The 23,835-nt window shown below is 38.4% G+C and overlaps 1 protein-coding gene across 1 annotated transcript in view; it reads left to right on the forward strand.

Annotated features, from left to right (window-relative positions):
• Positions 1-1,205: 1,205 nt before the first annotated feature.
• Positions 1,206-23,835, forward strand: part of CSTF3 (cleavage stimulation factor subunit 3) — a 78,945-nt gene continuing 56,315 nt past the window's right edge. Inside the window, exons 1-3 of the mRNA XM_074955104.1 lie at positions 1,206-1,545; positions 15,911-16,012; positions 16,142-16,237. Coding sequence (XP_074811205.1) covers positions 1,516-1,545; positions 15,911-16,012; positions 16,142-16,237 — 228 coding nt within the window. The 5' untranslated portion in view covers positions 1,206-1,515. The remainder of the gene's footprint in view (positions 1,546-15,910; positions 16,013-16,141; positions 16,238-23,835) is intronic.

Raw genomic sequence — 23,835 nt, forward strand, 5'->3', positions numbered from 1 at the left:
TACTCACTGAGGTACTAGAGGTGCTGGGAGCTCTTCATCCTATAACCTGTCCTTTTAACAGGAGTCCCTTTTGGCTGATGTGGGCCTCCTAGAGATAAAAATTGATCCACTGCTGGTGAACATTGTTGACGCTTTCCTTATGGAGGGTAGCATGCCAGCTTATCTTAAGTAAGCTGTTGTGCAGAAGACAAACCCACATGATTCTAACAAGCTAGTTAATTATTGCACAATATCTAATCTTCTAGTTCTGGATAAGACTAGAACACCTATACATCTGAGGTCTTCAAACAAACAGCACTTCTGGTAGATCTCCTCTTACTGAGGACGATTGGGTTTCCATACTGATAGATTTAATGCTATCAGTTGTTTTTGATATTATTGACTTTGAGGAGTTACTGATTCACCTGAAAACTGTGGCAGAAATTGACAGGGCTGCTCTTGGTGGCCCCATTCCTTTTTTGCTGAGCATTTACAGAAAGTGATTTTGGGCAATTGCTTTCATTCTTAAGAGTGTTGTCTTGTGCGAGCTCCAGAGGCTTCCATCTTGTCTCCCCTCTTGCTGAATATGTATACAGGTATGTTGAGAGGATTAAAGAGGAGACATAGGCTGCTGTGCTGATGCTCTGTATCTCACCAGACCCTGCCACTGCAGTTAGATGCTTGGCCCCGTGATCCAGGCCTGCATGAGATGCGAGTGGCTGAAGCTCACTCTATATAAAATGTGGGTGATGTTGGTGCATTGGGGAACTCAGCCAGATAATGGTGGGAGAGGTGGGAGATGATGGATGGTGTTTCTACCACTTGTCGGGGTCCTCAGCCAGGGGTGCTGTTGGCTCTCCCGTTAGAATGAAACAATCAGAGGGAAGCGGGGCCCCAAGGAGGCTTTCTCCCATCTCCCTCGGGCTAGGGGGCTGCAGCTACTTCTTGTAGGTGTGATCCTGGTTCCTCTGACTCGCACCACAGCCACGCCATTAGTCTGGTGCAACGAGTTCTGAGGGGGCTGCTCTTCACCAACAGTTAGCGCGGGGAAGCGGAGGCTGACACCACAGTGCACGAGGGCACCACGACCAGGTCGGGAGAGTACCAGCTGCTTCCTTCGGCCCACCCACGGGAGCCTCCTTTTGCTTCTAGACCCATCCCACTTATATACACGCACCAATCACTTCCGCCCCGCTGCGGCGTGCTGAGGTCAGAGGGTGTGTGTGTCACGCTGTTCCCTCCGTGTCCTCCTTTTCCGCTCGTTTCCGCGCAGCGCGGCGCCCCTCTCTATAGTCCTCGCGCATACGCTCTGCTCCTTCGGCCTCCCAGCAGCCCCCGCGCGGTGCCGTTCCTCCCCCCGTGAAAGCCGATCGGGGGCGGCTGGGCGGCCATTTTGTTCCTGGATCCTGGGTTGCTGGAATCGGCGGCGGCGGCCGTGTGGCTGGCGGGACCCGGGGGGCCGCCGCAGCGCTGGTCGCTTTTTAAAGGGTTTTAATCTGTTTTGGGGGCCGCTGCTCGGCCCTGTTTTAACTCGCCATGTCCGGAGAGGGAGCCGCTGGCGACCAGGTGAGCGGGAGCTACGAGGCCGGTCGCCTAGGGGCAGCGGCCTGGGGTGGGCAGCGCGGTACGGTGGCGGCGGTGGCGAAGGGGGTACCCGCGCCCCTGTAGGCCTTGGGTGAGCAGCTTGGCCGGGCCTTCTCTGTGGCTGGGGAAGGGGGCGGCCGAGTTGCAGGGCTCCGCTGGGCGTGTGCACGGGAGCAGCGGGGAGATAGGTAGGTAGGTGGGAGGAGTGGCTCTGGGAAGCGCGGAGCACAGGCGGTTTTTTCGCTCTTTAGACTTAGGGCTCCCCCGACCAACTGCAGGGCCTTACTGTAGGATGGTGGCACAATCAAAAAATGGACCCGTTTTCGCCTTACCCCAACACATATTGTACGAAATTTTAGATTTCCATATTTAACCAAATACAGTCGGGAAACGCCTTGCATGTGACTCACGGTGGGTGCTGGCCTTTTAGATTAGTTAAACCGAAGAAACTTTTTAATATTCGCTTTTGCCATCCATGTTGGCAAGCACGTTTTCTTTCGAGTCAACTTGGACAATAGGAAGTGTAATCTGTTTCAGTTTCTGGATGCCATGCACTACTAGTAATATCTAGTAATATCTCGGTTTCAGACTCCAGAGGATAGTTGAAATCCAATTAAGCTGTTTAGAAACAAATATTTTATTTGCCTTTGTAAAATAAATTTAAACTTTGGGTTTATACTAAGAGATTGTGCCCTTTTAAACAAACTCTAGTGACTTTTCTAAATTTCAGAAGAGTAATGTACTATAAAATCTTTTTAAACAACACATTTGAATGCATCCGATGAAGTGAGCTGTAGCTCACGAAAGCTTGTGTTCAAATAAATTTTAGTCTCTAAGGTGCCACAAGTACTATTTTTTATTTTTACATTTAACAATGAAAATATTAAAATGTACTTGTTCGACAGAGGTTGTCTTTCCCCTGAACAGATTTGTAATGGAGGGAATCTCTTCCCCGTTGCTTTTTGTACAGCAAATACCTCATTTTAATTACGTTTACATCAACTTCATTGTGTGTTTAATATGCTGTTGTGGGAAATAACTTTTCATTAACTTGTTTTTGTTTATTTTATAGGCAGATACAATCTGGTATTGTACATCATCCCCCTTAGAACTGGTGTTACTATGAAATGCTATCTTCACTTTCCAGCTTTCTTTCCTTCCGTCCTTCCGGTATTGAAGAGCCTGCTCTGCCAGTCAGAGCTATATTTTAAATCCATACTCACTTTGCGGGAAAACCCAAAGTTTCTGAAGCAGGGAGGAGTGATGGAAACAAGCTCAGAGGAGATGGAGACCACATATATACAGTACTTAAACAAGTTGATGATTCTGCTCTTCCCTTCTTAGTGAACTTATTTTTTAATGGAGGTGTGAGTTAAGATAAGTTTACCTGCAAGTCAGCACTATCGCCCAGGCTTTAGTAGTGGGGGAAGTGAGTGTCTAGGTTATAGGGAGACACTTCAAAGGAACACCGGTTCTTGGGGGGGAAATGGGGACCTCATTATCTATTTTAAAGCTCTCAAATCTTGTCTGCCTGTAAAGTAAAATAAATTTAAAACAAGCTAAATTAAAATAGACTTCACAAAAGTATATAGCAAAATTGATCTAATACATATTAAAATTCAGTGCTTTTCCCATTGAAACCAATACGGAAAGTTTCTTAATCACAGTTACGCTGTTTACTTCTTGGCAGCCATTTTCCTTGTAAAGTTCACTGCAACAGGAATTCTGATGTTCCCATACTTGTCTACTTTTGATGTAAAATTGCAGCAGTCAAAAAAGCTGCCAGTGCTGGGAATCATTAAGAAAGGAGTCGATAATAAGACAGAAAATATCATATTGCCTCTGTCTAAATCCATGGTACGCCCACATCTTGAATACTGTGAAGATGTGGTCACCCTATCTCAAAAAAGATATATTGGAATTGGAAAAAGTTCAGAAAAGGGGGAAAAAATGGTTTGAGGTATGGAACAGCTTCTGTATGAGGCAAGATTAAGAAGATTGGAACTTTTCAGCTTGGAAAAGAGACGACTAAGGGGGGATATAATAGAGGGCTATAATCATGACTGGTATGGAGAAAGTAAATAAAGAAGCATTATTTACTCATAACACAATAACTATGGGTCACCAAATGAAATTAATAGGCAGCAGGTTTTAAACAAACAAAATGAAGTATTTCTTCACACAATGCGTAGCCAACCTGTGGAACTTTTTGCCGGAGGATGTTGTGAAGGCCAAGACTATAACAGGGTTCAAAAAAGAACTCCATCAATGGCTATTCGCCAGGATGGGCAAGGATGGCCTCTATTTGCCAGAAGCTGGGGATGGGGGATGCATCACTGATGATTACCTGTTCTGTTCATTCCCTCTGAAGTACCTGACATTCGCCACTGTCGGAAGACAGGATACTGGGCTAGATGGATCTTTGATCTGACCCAGTATGGCTGTTCTTATGTTCTAAATATTTTATAATATGCAACATTACATAGGAAAATCTTAGTGTTTCTCTTTAAACATTGAATGGAATTATATTGATAATGGTTTGGGCATTTTAAAGTTGTTCAGTGAAGCGTTACCTCTTGGAAATAACTTTTAGTATAGTTTCATGGAAATTTCAACAAGGCAAAATTACTGGGCAGTGACTTAATTGTATACCTCTTTCATCACTGCAAAGACTATTAGAAAGCCATTTATGAAAAATTAAAAATAATGTTCTGTCCACAGTAAGGGTAAAACCATTCTAAAAGTAAGCTTCCTGGTATAATTATTCTTGTGTAGCCATGCGTTTGAGGATTTCCACAGTCAAAGAACTGTCAAGACTTGTATATGCAGCATGAGAGTGGAAGGTAGTGGTGAGGTTATCAATTTTAGTAATGTTTATATGTGAGTAAATCTTGTATAAAGGGGAAAATACTTCAGTTTAGCACCTTAGGGCCAAGTCCTGAAGGGTATCCTCAACTCTGATACTGTCTGCCGTACAGAAATGTAGGGGAAGATGTCCATGAGCTACCTACCACTGGTAAAGCTGCTGTTAGCAAGATTAATTTGTGTGATGGTAAAAATGCTAGATCCCACTGGACTGTTGTCAGCATTAGATCTCCCACCAGTTCTATCACTGGTATTACCATTTAATTACTTTTTAAATTACCTAGTGTAGACAAGGCTATGCTATTTCCGATCAGAGTTAAGGGTGCTGAGCACCTCAGAGATCAGGCCTTTAAGCCTATGCAGTTTGAGAGTTCTGTATAGCCTGTCTAAAGCATGTAATTTCACAAGGTTTTGGAGCTTGTATGGTTTATATTAAAGGTTGCTAATATTTTCCTTACTGCTCTAACTCAGCTTCTTACTGATCCCATGATCCTTAAATGGGTTCACCAGCATGGATACAGTTTATTTCAATGGGGCTCTGTGCAGACACAGGGTTTTGACTGTGTGGATCTAATCTGAGGATCAGGGCACAGCTTCTTCAATGTGCTGGGTAAAATTTCCAGTAATCTAAGACTAGACGTCCAAATCTCTTTAGTGCTTTTGAAAATTTTAATCACAAATTAAGTATCTGTAACAGAATTTTACCAGGATGCAAGTGTAATTGGGTTCTGTTTTGTTCCCTGGATCAATGTAAAATGTCTGTATTTCCATTTCAATGATAACAGAATACATTTTAATATTAAAAGGTTTTCAAGGTAAAAATAAAACCACAGAGAACAACATGATTAAATAAATCCTGCAACTCACTCCCCTCCTCCACTACACTGGAACTACTTTTACCAAGGTATTTCACAACCTCTTTCTGGCCAAATCTCAAGGCCTCTGTATTACATTCTCATTGTCCTTGACCTCTTTGGTTCTGCTGATACAGTTACATGTCCTTTTTGAACTCCCTTGGCTTCAGCGATACTGTCCTTGCCTTGTTTTCCCACCTCTTTTATTTCTTCAGTGACTGTTGTCAGGGTGCTCCCTCCTTTCTCAGTCCTGGATGTCTCACTGCCAACTTAAACTTAGTGAGCTGAATATCCTCTGCTGCACCCAGTTTCCACTGAGTGCAACAAAGGAGGTGTGACAACTCTTTGATTAGGGGGATATCTAGATGCCAGGTTGCCTCCCGCCAGGTTGCCACCTCAAGATAGTGTAGAGCTGTTTAAGTACTATTTTAAGCTCTGCCCTAGCTTTAGATGCATCTGAAGGCCAACTACCAGCTAGGGATTGCTGAAGTGCATGCAGGTCTGCCTCTACTTGTTCCCCTATACTGATGGCTGGGCAGGAGATGGTACAGCTGGCTACAGCACTGGAATCCCCAACTATCCGTCCAAGTCCATATACAGCTGAGAGGGTCTGTAGTGGGTCCAAGGACTGAATACAGCATTGTCTACCAGAGAGTTCCTTGTTTTTTTCCCCCACAAAGCTCACCCTAATCTGTGCATTCTTTTGTCAGCCTCTGTGTCACTCAGGCTACTCAGCTGTAGGTCATCTCTGATTTCTTCCTGCAGCTTGCCCCACGTATCCAGCCTCTGTCTAAATTCTGTTGCTTTTTTCTCCACATCCCTCTGATATGACCCTTTCTCTTTATCTGGACATCAGAAATTCTCATCTAGGTACTCAATGTCTCCTCTTTTTTGATTACTGCAACTCTAATCTGCCTGACACGTAATTTTCCTCCATTTCATACAAAATGCATTGTATCCCCAAGGTCATATTTGCCTGAAAACCTGATAATGTCACCCGTATTGTTCTCTCCTTGATCTTTACATTAACTCCCCATTTCCCCCTCACTTTTTGTGACCTTCAAACTACTGCATATCTGTTCTTCTGTGCTTGTCATCTTTTGCCTTTTAGCTGTGCCTCTTATCTGCTTTGTCAATAGTGCTAGCCTCGGAAAATCCATTTGTCCACTTTTCCCACAAATATCTATTTTGTCCACACTGCCTTTACATAAGCAACACTAATTTAATTGCTAATCTAATCTGTAAAGCCACAACCCAAGAGTGGATTATTTTGATAATGATTTAAATCCCAAAGCCGGAAACATTGATTTATAGACTTGATTTTAGTCTTGTTTTGTATTTGTACTTTTTAGTTCTTTTCCTAAAGAGAGATTCTCATTGGTTGGTAACCATTAAAACATGTTTTTCAACTAACTATGGCCTTTAAATACACTTGGTGCTTTATCCCCCCGTTTAGCAAATACTGTGTCTGTACACATTAAGCAGTTATGTAGCATAACATATATTTATTTTGATGCTTAATTTTTTTTTTATTGTTAGAAAATGGTGACTAACACATTGATTTTTATTTTATTTTATTTTATTTTGCCAGTGATGTGTCAAATTGTATTTGGATGGAAATTGGAATTCAATTAAAAAATTGAACAAAACGCGGCATTTTAAATTTTTTTAGTTAAATAAAACAACCTTAGAAGTGCTAGAGATGCATAAGAAGAAAGTGTATCAAAATGTGTTGCATTTAAAACTAATTGGTTACTTAAACAGGAACTATCATTAGTAGTTAGTGAAGTGAATTGATTTTCTGGTTACCAAGATTTTAGAAGTAGTAGATCGCATCCTCTTTAGTCATAGATATGAAGAGGAAAACAAGTTTTTCTGTTTTTCAACTCCCAATCTGTTTCTTAATTTTTAACTAAACTAGATGAATAAACTGAAAATATGCTTTCATCTGAATCAGAGGCAACTACTGTCAAAAACTGTTTAGCACTTCAACAAACCCTGGTTCCAGATGCTTAGCCACTCACTTCCACTGGTTCAGTGGTTTGACTTTACTTAAAACTTTGGCAGCAAATATGTATGGCTTGAATATTTATCGAATTTAAATTATTTTAACAGATTATAATAAGTTTAGGCCTTAGGATAGAACATAAAAACAGCCATACTGGGTCAGACCAAAGGTCCATCGAGCCCAGTATCCTGTCTTCTGACATGGCCAATGCCAGGTGCCCCAGAGAGAATGAACAGAACAGGTAATCATCAAGTGATCCATCCCCTGTTGCTCATTCCCAGCTTCTGGCAAACAAAGGCTAGGGACATCATCTCTGCCCAGCCTGGCTAATAGCCATTGATGGACTATCCTCCATAAACTTATCTAGTTCTTTTTTTTGTTTTTTAATGCTGTTATAGTCTTGGCCTTCACAACATCCTCTGGCAAGGAGTTCCACAGGTTGACTCTGCGTTGTGTGAAAAAAATACTTCCTTTTGTTTGTTTTAAATGTGCTGCCTGTTCATTTCATTTGGTGACTCCTAGTTTGTGTGTTATGAAAAGGAGTAAATAACACTTCCTTATTTACTTTCTCCACACCAGTCTTGATTTTATAGCCCTCTGTCACGGGGGTGGCCAACCTGAGCCTGAGAAGGAGCCAGAATTTACCAATGTACATTGTCAAAGAGCCACAGAAATATGTCAGCAGCCCCGCATCAGCTCCTCCCCTCCCGCCCACTCCCAGCGCCTCCCACCGCCTGGCAGCACCACTAATCAGTGCCTCCCCCTCCCCACACCACCTGCTCAGCTGTTTCGTGGTGTGCAGGAGGCTCTTGGGGGGAGAGGGAGGAGTGAGGGCATGGCAGGCTCAAGGGAGGGGGTGGGAAGAGCTGGAGTGGGGGCAGGGCCTGTGGCAGAGCCAGGGGTTGAGCAGTGAGCATCCCCCAGCGCATTGGAAACTTGGTGCCAAAAGCTCCAGCCCTGCAGTCAGTGCCTATACAAGGAGCCGCATATTAACTTCTGAAGAGCTGCATGTGCCTCTGCAGCCACAGGTTGGCCTCCCCTGCTCTGTCGAATCCCCCCCTTAGTCGTCTCTTTTCCAAGATGAAAAGTCCCAATCTTATTAATCTCTCCTCATACAAAAGCCATTCTATACCCCTAATCATTTTTCTTGCCCTTTCTGAACCTTTTCCAATTCCAATATATCTTTTTTGCGATGGGGCGACCACATCTGCATGCAGCATTCAAGATGTGGGCGTACCTTGAGTGGTAATAGCTAATTTAGATCCCATCATTTTATATGTATAGTTGAGATTATGGTTTTCAGTGTGCATTACTTTGCATTTATCAACATTGAATTTCATTTGCCGTTTTGTTACCCAGTCACCCATTTTCGTAAGATCTGTTTGTAGCTCTTCGCAGTCTCCTTGGGACTTGAGAAGTTTTGTACCATCTTCAGATTTTGCCACCTCACTGTTTTACCGCTTTTCCCAGATCATTTATGAATATGTTGAATAGTGTGTACACTATCCTAGTACAGACCCCTGGGGGACACCACTATTTACCTCTCTCCTTTCTGAAAACTGACCATTTATTCCTACCTCTTGTTTCCTATCTTTTAAGCAGTTACAGATCCATGAGAGGACCTTTCCTCTTATCCCATGACAGCTTACTTTGCTTAAGAGCCTTTGGTGAGGGACCTTGTCAATGGCTTTCTGAAAATCTAAATACACTGTATTCACTGGATCCCCCTTGTCCACATGCTTGCTGACCCCCCTCAAAGAATTCTAGTAGACTGGTGAGGCATGATTTCCCTTTACAAAAACCATGTTGATTTTTCCCCCAACAAATTGTTCATCTACGTGTCTGACAGTTTTGTTCTTTACTATAGTTTCAACCAGTTTGGCTGGTACTTAACAGCTTATAATTGTCAAGATCACTTCTGGGGCCCCTTTTAAAAATTGGCATCACATTAGCTATCCTCCAGTCATTTTGCACAGAAGCTGATTTAAATGATAGGTTACAAATTACAGTTAGTAGTTATGCAATTTCACATTTGAGTTCCTTTCAGAACTCTTGGGTGAATACCATCTGGTCCTAGTGACTTATTACTGTTTAGTTCATCAGTGTGTTCCAAAACCACCTCTAACAACTTCTCAATCTGGGACAGTTCCTCAGATTTGTCACCTACAAAGAATGGCTCAGGTTTGGGAATCTCACTCAGATCCTCAGCCATGACGACTGGTGCAAATAATTCATTTTGTGTTTCCGCTATGACCTTATCGTCCTTGAGTGCTCCTTTAGCATCTTGATCATCCAGTGAGTGGCCCCACTGGTTGTTTAGCAGGCTTCCTGCTTCTGATGTACTTACAAATTTTTTTTGCTATTACTTTCTGAGTCTTTGTCTAGTTTGTTCTTCAAATTCATTTTTGGCCTTCCTAATTATGTTTTTACACTTCTCTTGCCAGAGTTTATGCTCCTTTCTATTTTTCTCATTAGGATTTAACTTCCGCTTTTTAGAGGATGCCTTTTTATGTCTCACTGCTTCTTTTACTTTGTTTAGTCATGGTGGCACTTTCTTGGTTCTCTATTTTTTTTTAATTTGGAGTATGCATTTAAGTTGAGCCACTATTATGGTGTCTTTTAAAATTTTCCATGCATCTTGCAGGGATTTCACTTTTGGCACTGTACCTTTTAATTTCTGTTAACTAACGTCCTCATTTTTGGTGTCATAATTTCAAATAGGTTTATTTTTAAAAAGTTCATTTAACTTAAATAAAAAAATGATTTTTATCCATCCTGCCTTCACTTCATTCTTTTGTCTCCTTGCGACCCTCTTCTGCTGTGACACCTGCAATTGGCTTACTTATGATGGCTCAATTCATCGGCAGTTGGGTATATCTGATATTAAGGAAGGGTTTTTTTTTAATTTAAATATTACCAAGTTGTACAGTAGTTAGCCTACATAAGTGATTCCTATTGTGTGATTTTTAGTACTGTTACACTCCTACTGCTGCCCCCTTCCTCCTTTTGTTTCACACTTGTATTGCTTTTGTGAACTCTTTGGGGATGGAGTTTCTCCCTGTGTATTTGTACAGCCTAGCCCATTGGAGCCCAAAGAGGAAGAATGGCCTTAGAGTTAAGACCCTGATTGACTTGAGGATCTGGGTTCTGTTCCCAGCTCAGCCACAAACTCTGTGAGCCTGGGCAAGTCATTTGTTTGCTTCATGGTTACTTCCCCATTTTGAGAATGAATGTGAGATGCTCAGATACAATGGCATTGAGAACCATAAAAAAGCTTATTAAGAAATCATGATTGTGACCTTTCAGCTCCACTGAAATGCAGAGATTTTTCTGCTACTTTTTTTTTTAAGCATTAGATCCCTTTCACATATACAGTCAGGGTTATACCTTAGCTGATTTATTTTGGGTACAAAAGTCAGTGGACAGAGCCCAAGTAAATGTACTACAGCAGGAATTAATCTACTTCATTTATATTGTCTCTTCCGTTTCCAGATTCTATATGCAGTGTTAAATAAAATCTTATTTAGTTTAAGTGCAACTTTAAAAATGTGTGGCAGCAGTTAAATTACAGAGAGCTGTCTAGTCTTGAGTGATGTAGCATGGGAAGTGAAATTTAACTTTGCAGTGTTAAGAGTGATCAGAAGGAACAGCAGGTAGAAGTGTAGAGGTATTTAGAGGGTAAACCCCAAAGGGGAAGATACTTAGGATGGCACAAAGGGCTTGTTAACACTTTATATATAAAGTGAGGGTCTTGGTTACAGTATGGCTAAAACCATGGATTATTGCAGTTTTTGGCCTGGTTATGCAGACAGTTATTTCCAGTCCCCGTGTAATTGTTCGTAATCAATTCTCTGCTTTGGTTATATTTATCAGAAAGCCATAGGTGTACTGGGAAGAAATTAAGGAGAAAAAGTGGTCCAAATGCTGAGATCTGTGGAATAGCCGCGCAAGGGGGGGATGAGGTGTAAGCCTCATTTGCTTTTTTACAATTAAGTTTCTTCAAGCTTTCAAAAAAGTAGAGTCCAAACAAACTAGTACAGTTAGAGGTTGGACTAGATGGTCAGCTTAACTGCATCGTTCATGTGTGTGGATTTTTCACATCCCTGAGCGACATAGCTGGGCTGACTTAACTTTTTTGAGTGCCTTATTCACAGTAGTTACTTAAGTGGTTTTTAAAAAGCTCAAATCAGCTGTTGTGAATGATTGTTTAAACTGATGTCCTGCCCATGTGAACCAGTTTAACCATATTTAAACCACATGAACAGGAGGAGGTTTTAAACTGCCAAACACCTTTCAGTAAATGCAAATTGAGCTCAAATATGAATGAGTTGTTTGGGTTTTGATTCTGTTATGCGCTTTGGAGTCTACTATGCTGTGGGATCAGGAAATTGAGGGTCAAACTGTTGAGTGCTCTTGATGGCAATCTAGTAGTGGATATGAATGAATTTTTCCTTGAAATGACTTGCCAAAGAAAATTCAAAATAAAGTTTAGCCCTGAAATATGGCTTGTTTTTTCCTCACATTAACCAGACTCAGTGGAGCATTTGACCCATTTCGAGGTGAACTCAATTTTGAATTAACATGTTAGATCATCTTTTGAAAAGGTCCTTATGAACTTCAAATTGAGTCATCTGAAAACTAAAATTAGTTGTAGGTACAACTGTTTCTATCTGTGTTTGGCTTTGCAGGATTTTCCTATTTTTAAAAAAAATTCACCTTCACACAAATAAAAGGAGAAACTGATTAACTGAAGCTCTTACTGCAAGCAGTTGTTTATGGTTAACTTTTCACACTTTAGTAATTCCATTTTTTAAGTGGAATTACTTGTGTGTAAAGTTAAACGTGTAACTGATTGTGGCGTAGGGGTGTCATTGACTATACAGGAGAAAATGACTGTACACAATTACACTGAAGTGGGCTGTTCTTACCCAAGAATGCCTTTCCTGGGAACTGCTTACTCAGCTTGCCTCTCAGGGTAGGTGGTGGTGTCTTACTTCCAACTTTTAGGTCAAACAGCATCAAACTGAGCTCCGGCAGAATCCATGCACTGATAATGGGGAAAGCTTCTCTGCTTGAGGGAAGGATTGATATTGATTTTTTTTTTTTTTTTTTTTGGTACCACTCGTACTTCCAGTTTCCACTCTGCCACAGTATCAAATAGGAAATAGATTTCAAATTAAGAGCGCTCCTTCAGTCAAAATATATTTAGAAATGTTACTGACAAAGCTGAGAATTAGTTTCAGGTCTGAATAGGAAATAATAGAAGAATTTTTACCTTTAAAATATAACTTAATTTAAAAATTGTAGAATGGGCAGGGACTTACATATTTGCAGTTAGTAGAGACTAATTTGCCCCCTTTGTTGCCTTCTGTAGCAAAATAGGGAACTACAATACAGCAGCTACTGCTCTGAGTGAATGTTTGCCATTTTGAGGTCAAATTGACTTAATTTTTTTAAAGGGTTAAAAAATCAGGAGCACAATGAAGCGTGTCATTTTTCTTACCCCCAAATTTCACAGTGATCCTGCACCATGCTATTTGAGTTACATAAGTCTACTGGGTCATTGTTAGGATGTGCTACTGTGGCACAGCCCATCTTCCAACCTAAAAAGGACCCTGTTTCTCTACAGACAGGTTTATAGAGACTAAATCCTCATAAAATAGCACATTTTTGTGCTTGTATAGCACAGTCAGACTGACAGATTTTACTTGGTTTAAATTAACAATAGTGTGATCTAAGCAAACAGTACTTGCCAGGAGCAAAATTGTATTCCTATCATGTTGTTTCATAACTTCACTAAGGCAAAAAACAGGTGTCTGTGAACTAAGCTTTGGTGAAGTTTGTGACTTCATTGTAAATTCCAAATACAAGAAACAAACTTTGTGTATCTTTTCACAGAAGGAGTCCATTTGGAAGTGCTGTAAAACTGAACTTTAAATTTAAAAGCACAAAGCAAGCTAATTAAGTGGTGACTTAAATAGAAACTTTGATTCCCAGTAAATACGGAGCACTGTAAGTCAGAACTCTGAAAGAGTAGGGATGTGACAAATTAGATTTATAAACACCACCTGTTTTCCATCACCTGTAGTCAAATAATTTTTAAAAACTATCTACTAAAATGGTTTTGCTTCATGACACTAACCATTTTAGATATGTTTTAGTTCTGTTTTGGGCTCTTATGGTGGTTGTGTCCCAGAATGAACTGCTGTGAATTTGGAGCAGGTTAATGTTGGGGAAGACTCACATTAAAGATCTGTATGTAGAGATGGCAGCACTATCTACCACTGACTTCTCTCTTCTCTACTGTCCCTTCTTCCTGGTGTCAGTATGTCTTCCCTGACGTTTTCTTTGTTTGTTTTTGGTACTCCATAGAGTTTTAATGAAAATCAAATTTTGCTCATATAGTTAAAGAATTTCAGACATTATATATCGTTAATATGTAAGTGGCATTATGAAACTTGGTAGCACTGAATGAATAAAAACATTTTAAAATACATCTTTTTGAAGCTATCATATGGTCCTAGGAACCTTAATATATGTTTGAAATGCACAGTAAAAGAAAAAAAACAATGAAAATAAAAAGCGACGGTTCCTGCACTGGCATTAACTCAGCCTTGTTGCACATATAAAGTGTGTTGTTTTTTTGGATTTCTAATTAAAACAATTTTTTTGAGAATTTTGTATTTCGTTGAGGCTTTTAAAATCTCATGCAAATTATTCTAGCAGTAGTTCTTGTTCCTTTCCAGGCCTCAGAATATGGTCTTCCAAGGGGGTCCATTATTTCACTGGCTTTATATTCTTGAAATAATGAGACTTCAGTGGGGTAATGCACTCTTAAGGGGGTGTGGTTTCTAAAGCACACTAGCATGTTGTGCATTAATTGGTTCACGCAGACCCTGCTGGTGTGCTTTATGGTAGTGCTGTTGAAACAATTCTAACATTAAAATGCACTAAAAAATCTTTGGTGCACACCAGCAGGGTCTACACAGACCAATCAGTGTGGTAGAGTGTCGTGTGCCTTAGAAACCACACTTCCATAGAACACATTTCCCATGATGTAGACAAGCTCTGTGACGGGGATGGAAATTGGCTGACTTACATTGAACACTAAATGTTGTTTTAGTGTATTGTCAGTATTTGTGCTTCTTAGCTGCTTTGTCATCATCTGCTTTTGTAAGTTTGAATGATGGTATGAAGTGCTGATAACTGCTGCTCTTCCATAACCAAGTGTTATGTCTGCTGCCTATTTTCTTTTCATTGTAATCCTAGGTTGTGCAGGTCTGTTTTTGTTTTTTTTGTTTTTTTTAAACCATCTAATGCCAAGTAAACTTCAGAATGGAAATCCCCATTTGTTCTTCCAAGTTTTTCTAGCGCTATTGTCTAGTGCTACAACTCTTAGCAAGCTAATGGTTGTCAAGTATTTAAATATACTAGTATTGTGTACTTGAGGCTGTAAAACATGTCGTTACACTTAAATTTTGAAAAGAAATAACAGAATACCAAGTTTTTTAGTAATAGTTATGGTTGAAAAACAGTTTCATAACCCCTTTTTTCCCACAGACATAACTTACTGAAACATCCAGTGCTTAGGCTGAAAGTTTCCTTATTTTGTTTCTGACTGAAATTGAACTGTTTTTGGAAAATGTGAGCAAATCACTTCATCTGTTTTGTGTTACTGAAGAGTGGTGCTGGTGAGAACCTTACCTACTGTTAAAAGAAATAACTTCTGAACACACTTGTTTGAACAAAGCAGCCTCAAAATCAGCTGAATTTGTAGTTTAACATAACAGTGGTCTTCACAGAAGTTGGTTTGTTTAATGGCTTTGACTTAACATAGGTATGACCATTTGAAAGTTTGGTACTGAATTTGCTAAGAGGAAAATTGCAGGATGTGCAGTACGACCAAGTATTTTTTGCAAGGTTAACTTAATTAACTATTTTTTGGCACTTAAGTTGTATCGTAAAAATAATTAAACTTCATGTTCTTTTGCATTTTAAGAACCATCATAAATCAGTTAAATAGAATTACAAATACAGAACACTTTTTTTAGCAAGCTTATGGACTTAGGCTGTGTCTACATTGCCACTTTTGTCACTCAGGAGTGTGAAAAAACACCCTTCTGAATGACAAAAGTTTTAACAACGAAAAGCACAGGTGTGGACAGTGCATTGTCGACAGGAGCTGCGCTCCTGGCGATGAAGCTACCGCCCCTCTTTGAAGGTGGTACCTCTTAGGGATAGAGTGGCTACACAGCACACCTTACAATGACATGGGTGCAGCAGCACAGCTGTGCCGTTGTAAGGTGCGCAGTGTAGACATAGCCTTACACTATCATATTATTTATTTAACTTATTTCTTCTTGTTTGGGCAGTGAGCCATCAAATTTTGAAGTTTGCCATTAGGAAGTTGGGAAATACATTTTAATGTTTCTGTAGGAAAACTTGCTTTTCATTAAAATAATCATTTTACTTCAGTTGTTTCAGTGTAACAGCGGAGATCAGAAATTCCAAGATGTGAAATGCTGTATTTTCAAAAGACATTAAACTTATGCTATAGGTAGTATTGGACTCTTCAGACTCTTATAGGCACTTACGCTCCTACTTTGTTTTTTTTTTCTAGGCTGCTGAATATGTTCCAGAAAAAGTGAAGAAGGCTGAAAAGAAATTAGAAGAGAATCCATATGACCTTGACGCTTGGAGCATTCTCATTCGAGAGGCACAGGTTTAGTGACATAGGATTACATTTCCTTATCTATGGGTCCACTCACTCTATGTGGTTCTGGAAGTCAATATAAACATTTACATAAATCATAATATTGTAAATGCTGTTTGTTGGTTTTCAATTTTTTAGAATCAACCTATAGACAAAGCACGGAAGACCTATGAACGCCTTGTTGCCCAGTTCCCCAGTTCTGGCAGATTCTGGAAACTGTACATTGAAGCAGAGGTTAATATTTTAACATTCTTTCTTATATAACACTTAATAGGAATTTACGTTTACATTCTATGATAAACATAACTGAAGTTAGGCACATAAACAAATCCAGGTAAAGGAGGATTTTAAAGATATCTTGCCTTTATTTTGTAAAATAGGCGCAAAAGAGCGATTAAAATGAATTCTTGAGTATTTGGGTCTTTTTATGAGCTGATGATTGTTGCATTATGGAATTGCAACAACATTAAAACCGTTTCAATGGTGTTGGAGTGCTTTAGCCTTTTATTTACTTGTCGTGTCAATTTATTGCCTCCTGTGTCATTTATTTAGAGCTCATTTTTTTGCTCATATGTACAAACTGATTTGAATTACTTTCTATGAATGTTTGAATCTTTAATATTTTTGCTTCCTAGGATATTTTGAGTGTCTCTGAAATAGTCTTTTCCAGCGAGGGTGTGGGAAGGAAGATTATTTCTGATGTGAAATGTCTTGAAAATGCATAGTTTATGCATAAATATTGACTAAACTATCAAAAGTCCAACTAACTTACATAACTATTTTTATATGTATAAATAGTAGCTGTTTTTTGTTCCAGTTGGCTAAGCCCAAAGACCAATCCAAACAGTCTTTATTTCATGCCATGCCATGAAATTATTTGTATGGGTATTTTGATACTTTTTTTTAACTTTCTGTAGGTAATTGATAGTTTATCCTGATACACATGATTTTCACTGGCATTCTTAAGCTATAAATTTTGATAAATATAGACAAGTCTTTTATTAGTTAAACTCCTCTAATGCAGGGAATTGCTGTTCCTCAGGTGATAAATGAGCTAGTTTAACCTCAGAACAAATAAATGTCTGCAGATTGGTGAGTAGGAATCTGAGTGGCAAACCACATCGCTTAATCCTTACTATATCATATAAGTTGTGTCCAGATTAGCTCTGACACTAGATAAACGTTTTAAAGGTAATGCAATAAAACTAACGAGTCCGTTGTAACTAAAAATCTTGCATACTGTACTTGAATTACTGCTTATACTTTTCGTGTAAAATATGCAACATAAATTCCAATATTCACTCTGTTTACATACCCAATAATTGGCACTGTTTCAATCATATGTAGAAGTTAGTGAGGCATCAGCTGACAGGACATGTGTGGGTGTGTGTCCTCTAATGCATTCATGTGTGGGTATCTCCTATCCAATCTTAAGGTTAGATCTTGCAACTAAGTCCATCCTCTGCAACCATGCAGATCTAAGTTGCAGGATCAAGACCATAGCCTCAGGACTTCATCATCAAAACTCTCTCTCTGGGATCATTAGTGCCTATTTAGAACTGTTATCATTCGCTGGAGATGCCCCTGACTTAAGAGATGAATGAGACCTGATCTGTGCTGCTTTTTGGGTCACCAGGAGCCATTCTTGTATTAAAGCAAGAAGCCTCAAGCCACTTCTGTATTGGATCTTCTGCAGAAATGGCCTGACAGAAATACTCTTGCCATTTATTTAATGCCATACCTTTTAACTAGTGAACACGTTAGTAGTATATATAAGCACAAATACTATTGTAGCGTAAACAATTTAGGATACAGCTACCTCTCGGGTGATATTTCAGTAACATACTATATAACAACTTGGGAGGGAATGAGTCTGCATTGAGTTAACTATAGCTATGAATATAGAGGGTTTAATTACTCTTGACCTGTAGGATAAATGGAGGATAGAATTAAATCTTTCAAAAAGATGAAGAAAAACAAATGTGGTTTAGTATTTTGACAGACGTGTCTTGAGCATGTTCCATTTTAAGCTTGATTTCTCTTAAATCAAAGTTAATTTTTTTTAAACCAAAATTTTGATTTTAAATTTGAACCTATTCTCTTCTCGTAACTTTCTCTGCACTAACCTACGTAGTTAGTGATATAAGTGAAAAACCTGCATTGTTCATTTCTACCTTAACAATTCTGTCTGCTAATGTGTAGACTTCAGTGTAATGAGTTAATTTGCTTCTTTTTCTTTTCCCTTCTGACTTCATTGACAAGAATCAACATACAAATTGGATTACTTGGCAATACTGCCAAAATGTTGCTTTAAAATGCATCATGTATGCTATGAACAGACAGCTTCAAAAAGTAACTGCAGAATTATACATGTTTCTAACAATGTAGTTGAACCGAAATTAACACTGACACAAACTCATTTTAAAGGTGACCTGAGATAGGGGCTAGAAGAATTGGTTTGTGGATTCTTTTCTTGTTGCTTTATATTGTACAAAGAAAACCCTGAAAGGGTTTATCTAAAACCCTTTCTGCTTTGTTTATTGCTTTAGACATATCAGAAATATCAAATTTAGTCTTTTTACCTTGGTGGAGGCTTTTCTTGAACGATCCAGAAATGTGAATAGGGAATTTCACAGCACTGAACAGAAGCGGGTGGGCATGTTGAAACTTCATCAAGAGGAGTTCTTAATGAGCTGCATTCCCATGGTATTTTAAATCCTAAACCTGCTAATTGTTCAGTCATCCATAACCTGCATTTTTTCTGGAAGACCAGACCTGAATTTCTAATGTGAAAACACAAACAGATTTTTTTCATCTCAAACTAAAACACAGTTTTCATTGTTATCTTTTATACATCACAGAGAAGCAAGAGGGTAACAAATAATTTTCTTTTGCTTTCTCACTTTGAGCAGTAGTGAAAGTCTTTCTCTTAAGAGTTTGACAGAATGATATAGGAAAAAACTTAGGAACCAAATATTTAAGTGTTGTGTATTGCATAGGGAAATAAGTTAGTGTGAAGATTATACCCTCTGGGACCTGTTAGCGTTAGTGTGGAATAGCTATATTCAACTATTTTCTTTATGAAAATTCAGCTGTCTTAAATATTAAGAATTTTTAAATCTCCCGTTAGCTGATTTCAGGAATTGACCTTTTTTACGTCATTTTTTTATACCTTTGAGTAGAAAGCAATTCAAATTAGTCTTCAGCATTGATATTTTAGTGTGATAGACAAATGTGAGACTGTGTGATAGACAAATCCTTTTCTCCCCTACTTCATTTTTCTCTGTCTTGTAATTTTTGGAGAGAGCTATAAACCCTACTAAAATATTTACCTTTATTAACTTCAGTATTACATATTTTTGCAGTGCTGTCCTGTCATTTTGTGTACGAGTGTGTTCCCTGGTGGACTATAGTAGCATATTATATAAAGCAGCTTTCATCACTTACCTATGATAACATTTATTGCCAGAAAATTTGAAAATAAATATGTGCTGCAGTAAATTGGATACTTCACAATACCATTTTTTGGTATGTTGAACGCTGCTGTGGGCTTTTATGGAAACTACTGACTTTGTAGTGTGTGAATGAATCTGAACATAGGTTTGGACTTAATCTGAGTTAAGTACACTTCCTCTCTGATTCCCTTCACTGATGGGAGACAAAACTACTACTACACAAAAATATAAACCTGTAGCAGTGAAAACAGGCTGCTTTTCACCTTGGTTCCTATTTGTGCAGTGACTTCAAGAAACGGTTGGGTGTGGGATTGAAGAGGAGGGGCAGTTATTAGCAATAGAAGAAATAACTCCATCTGCAATAACAGTTTATTAGGCGGTGGTGTTGAACCACTTACGGTCTGTGACCATACGGTTTTGTTTAGGGGTTTTATGTAGGCTATCCTCTACAACCTGTTTTGTAGCAAGTTGAGAAAAAGGCACTTGCTAATATATACTGTATCTTTTTTGAAAATTATTTATATGGCACAGTAATAGCCACTGTAGTGATGAGAAATTTATCTTTTTCCAGTTGCTTAACATTAAAATAGTTGGTTATCCCCCTTGATGCCTTTTTTGGCAAAAAGGCCACTCCCACCAACCTGCTTGCATAAATCCACAAAAATGCCTCTGTTTACAGTTTTAAGGGAGCACGTTACAAGTCTCAAACATCCACATATGCTATACATCCTAAATTAATAGTTCAGTGATCTGGATTCTATTTCTGCCCAGCTGACTTGGTGTGCCATCTTGGGTAAGTTATTTAAACTCTTTCCTGACAGTAAAGTGGGGATACCTACCTCACAGGGTTGTTGTGAGGCTTGTTTATAGAACAATGAGGTGCTATAGAGGTGCAAAATATGTATATTCTGATGAAGTACACCATGTGGGCCCATGAAACCTAATGCATAATATATATCCATGATCTCTGATTTTGATCCAGACAGCTAGATAACCCACTTATTTGTAGATCATTATTCTTAGAATTAGTTTAATTATCTTTTTGAGACACTTGAAGAATTTACATGGTGGGCGGTATCATAAATGTTTGAACAGTACAGCAGTGAACACTTGTATGAAACATGTAGTTACCTTTTTAATTTTCAGAAATTTCCCTGCATTCCTAGTTTCCCATGGAAAAATGGATCTGCAGAAAATCCTTTTAATCAATTCGTTAGAAATCTATACTTACAATATTGTAGAGAAGTAGTATTACTCTCATTCCAATTCTGACACTTGAAATGGTATCTTTGAAAGATTTTAGGATCCTGTGCTATAGTCCTTGGATGCTCTGGGCAAGTTTACACCATGCTAACTTCATTCTTTCATGGGTTTATTTCAGTATCTCCTTGTTCATTCTTTCTGCTGTTGGGAGAGGTCAAAAAGTTTGCTATAACAAGATATTTAAAAATCACAACCACAATACAGTTCCGACAAACACATAAAAAAACCCAGAAACTAATAAATGCAAAGCTAGTCCATGTGCTTGTAAGGTATTTCAGCTGTTCATATGTATTTTCACTGTTATAAATTTCTCAAGTTTGAATTGTGTGTAATTGCTTGCACTAAAGAAAAAAAAACTTTTTACAAATAGAATAGAAATATTTGTAATTTTAATATGAACATAGTTTATTTTAAATGTAGTTTAATAGCAAGAGATGTGGTACAAGAACTCTTTCTATGGGAAGATGGGAGAAGGAAGAGGGCTTGAACTATATAACCAAAGGCTAGGATTGATGGCTTTTGCATTTCCACATAAACATATACATGAGTATTTTTAACTCGTGTAATTCAGTTTGGTGTGAACACTAGCCAGAATGTTATCATTTCAATATATTTGTACATTAAAAAAATGTAACTTTAATAAAATCATTTAGAAAAATGATTGGTTTTGTTTAAAATGTTTTTTCTGCTTGACAGTATTTTCTTACTCCTAATACTTTGATTTGGGGCTGGAGAGGGAAATTGTGAATACAAACTTTCAAAATCAGTGTTCTGTTTGGAAAATTGAACTAACTTCTGTCAGGATGAAGCTGATGTGACCTAAAGTCAAAGTAGACTTCTCCACTACTGATATTCCTTTACTGGCAACACCTTACCTGAATTAGACATAACTACTGTTTGCTAAATTTATGTAAACACTCTTATAGTAATTGAAAAATATACCCATATAAAACTTGCTGCTCCAGTTACCTAAGCATTTTTCTTGGTCAACTTTTGTTGCTGAGAGAGTATGTTGTACAGAGTTTCTGCACATCCTAAACGTTGGAAACTTCTGTCCTAAGCTTTTAATCTTTACAACTGTACTACTTATGATCTTTTCTTATTCTTACGGACTTGTTCCTTTCTTGTTAATAAATGTTGTTCTATGTCTGTGTGATTATTGTAGACTTGTATTAGAAATCAAATGCAATTTGTCCGTCTCCTGTCCCTTCTGCCCAATATGTAAATATAAGGGTGTGCAATTTACAAAGTGAACAGAACATGTTTTTAGTTGTGAAGTATCAGAAATACTTTTCCACACAACCACAACTGATAAAATGTTTCTGACTTAAAATAGATTGTATATTTATCTGCCTTCCATAAATATCAATTACTACATAACTGTTCATTGAACAAATTTTAATAATGAAAAAGGGGATAGACAATATTTCTAATATTAATGGTGAAAGGACAAGATATGATCAAAGAATATCACTATGGCTTTCTTTTGTAGTATGTTGTCATTTTCGCATGAAGAAATGGGTTGTTCGCTCTTCTCTTAACCGTATTCTTTCCACTTGGTGTGGCAGTGGAAATGTTCACTTCATAAGGGTTGGCTAGCTGAACACTGTTCCTAAAGATATCTACGTTCTAGACCAATTAGAACCAAACATACTACAGTAGAAACATTACACCTCCATTAGCTTCATCTTTCTATTCTGATTTTAGTAGGAAAAACACAGGCATTTAGCTTTCCTCACTGGGTACAATTTCCAAAAGCTTCTAAGACCCACTTACAGAATTTATGTAAACAGTAAAAAGAAAAGGAGGACTTATGGCACCTTAGAGACTAACCAATTTATTTGAACATAAGCTTTCGTGAGCTACAGCTCACTTCATTGGATGCATCGAGCTGTAGCTCACGAAAGCTTATGCTCAAATAAATTGGTTAGTCTCTAAGGTGCCACAAGTCCTCCTTTTTCTTTTTGCAGATACAGACTAACACGGCTGCTACTCTGAAACCTGTCATTATGTAGACAGTGAAAACTTTAGCCATTATACTACTTTTTTGATACATCAATGTGCTAATACTACTTCTGACTTTTCTTTCCTGTAGTTAGGCACAAGTTAAGCCTCTTTCTGCTCCAATTTGCAACAGACTTTCAGTATAGTATAGAACTTTCTCTGCCCTGCAGTGTTTATGGGTGGGTCACTTGAATCTGGACCATAGGGACCACTATAGCCAGCTTTCTTCTTACTTTGTCTTTGCCCTCATTTTTGTACCTCACTCCAGTTACCAGCTGGTCAAATCTCTCTCTACTCCTTGGACTACTTCAAAAACTTACTGTATATCATTACTATTGCTTTGCACACCTGTGGTGCTAAAAATATGTAGGTAATAGCCCCATTACATACTAGACTAGTGCAAGTTTTCTTATCTCAAATCCTTGCGGACTGTGAATTACCTGTTGAAGGGAACACAGTGGCCTCTCTCTGCCAGTAACTTATGACCAGTCATGTGATTTACTGTATTCAGTTATGGCATTCATTGTAGGATATGAATATGCTTGTTTAAAATTGGACATCAGAATCTTTTCCCTAGCTACAATAAGCTTTGCCAATGTTTGTGCCACATGATGTCCCGTGTCCAGTGACCGCCAGCTTGTAAAAAGTTTGTGGTGATGTATCAGGTAGTTGATAAAAATCATTTGTTATACTATTACGAGATTAAAAACATAATGTTTTGTCAGACTTCCTTTAAAAAAAAAATATAGGCAACTCCTACATGAGAAGAAAGGGCAACATATGTGTGCAGTGAATATGTGTACATGTTTATATACAAAAAGCAATCAAACATCTTTGTATGTATCAACATAGTTTGTGTTTATGAAAGCTGATTATATTTTGTAAATTTCTTGCAAAATTCAGTGATCTTATCTCAATCTATTTGTAAATATTTACGTTATGGTAATTGGATTGGGGCTTATAGTGCTTTTGTTTGTCTCTGATCAAATTAGCTAACTTTTGTAAGTATGGACACACTTTGAGTGCAATATGGCTGCTTGTGCCATCAGAAATTTGGTCAAGTGTATTGTCAACAAACTTTTATATTTGAGCACCTGCAAGCCATCTGCA

This window comes from Natator depressus, chromosome 6, assembly GCF_965152275.1.
Source record: "Natator depressus isolate rNatDep1 chromosome 6, rNatDep2.hap1, whole genome shotgun sequence".
Lineage (NCBI taxonomy): Eukaryota > Metazoa > Chordata > Testudines > Cheloniidae > Natator > Natator depressus.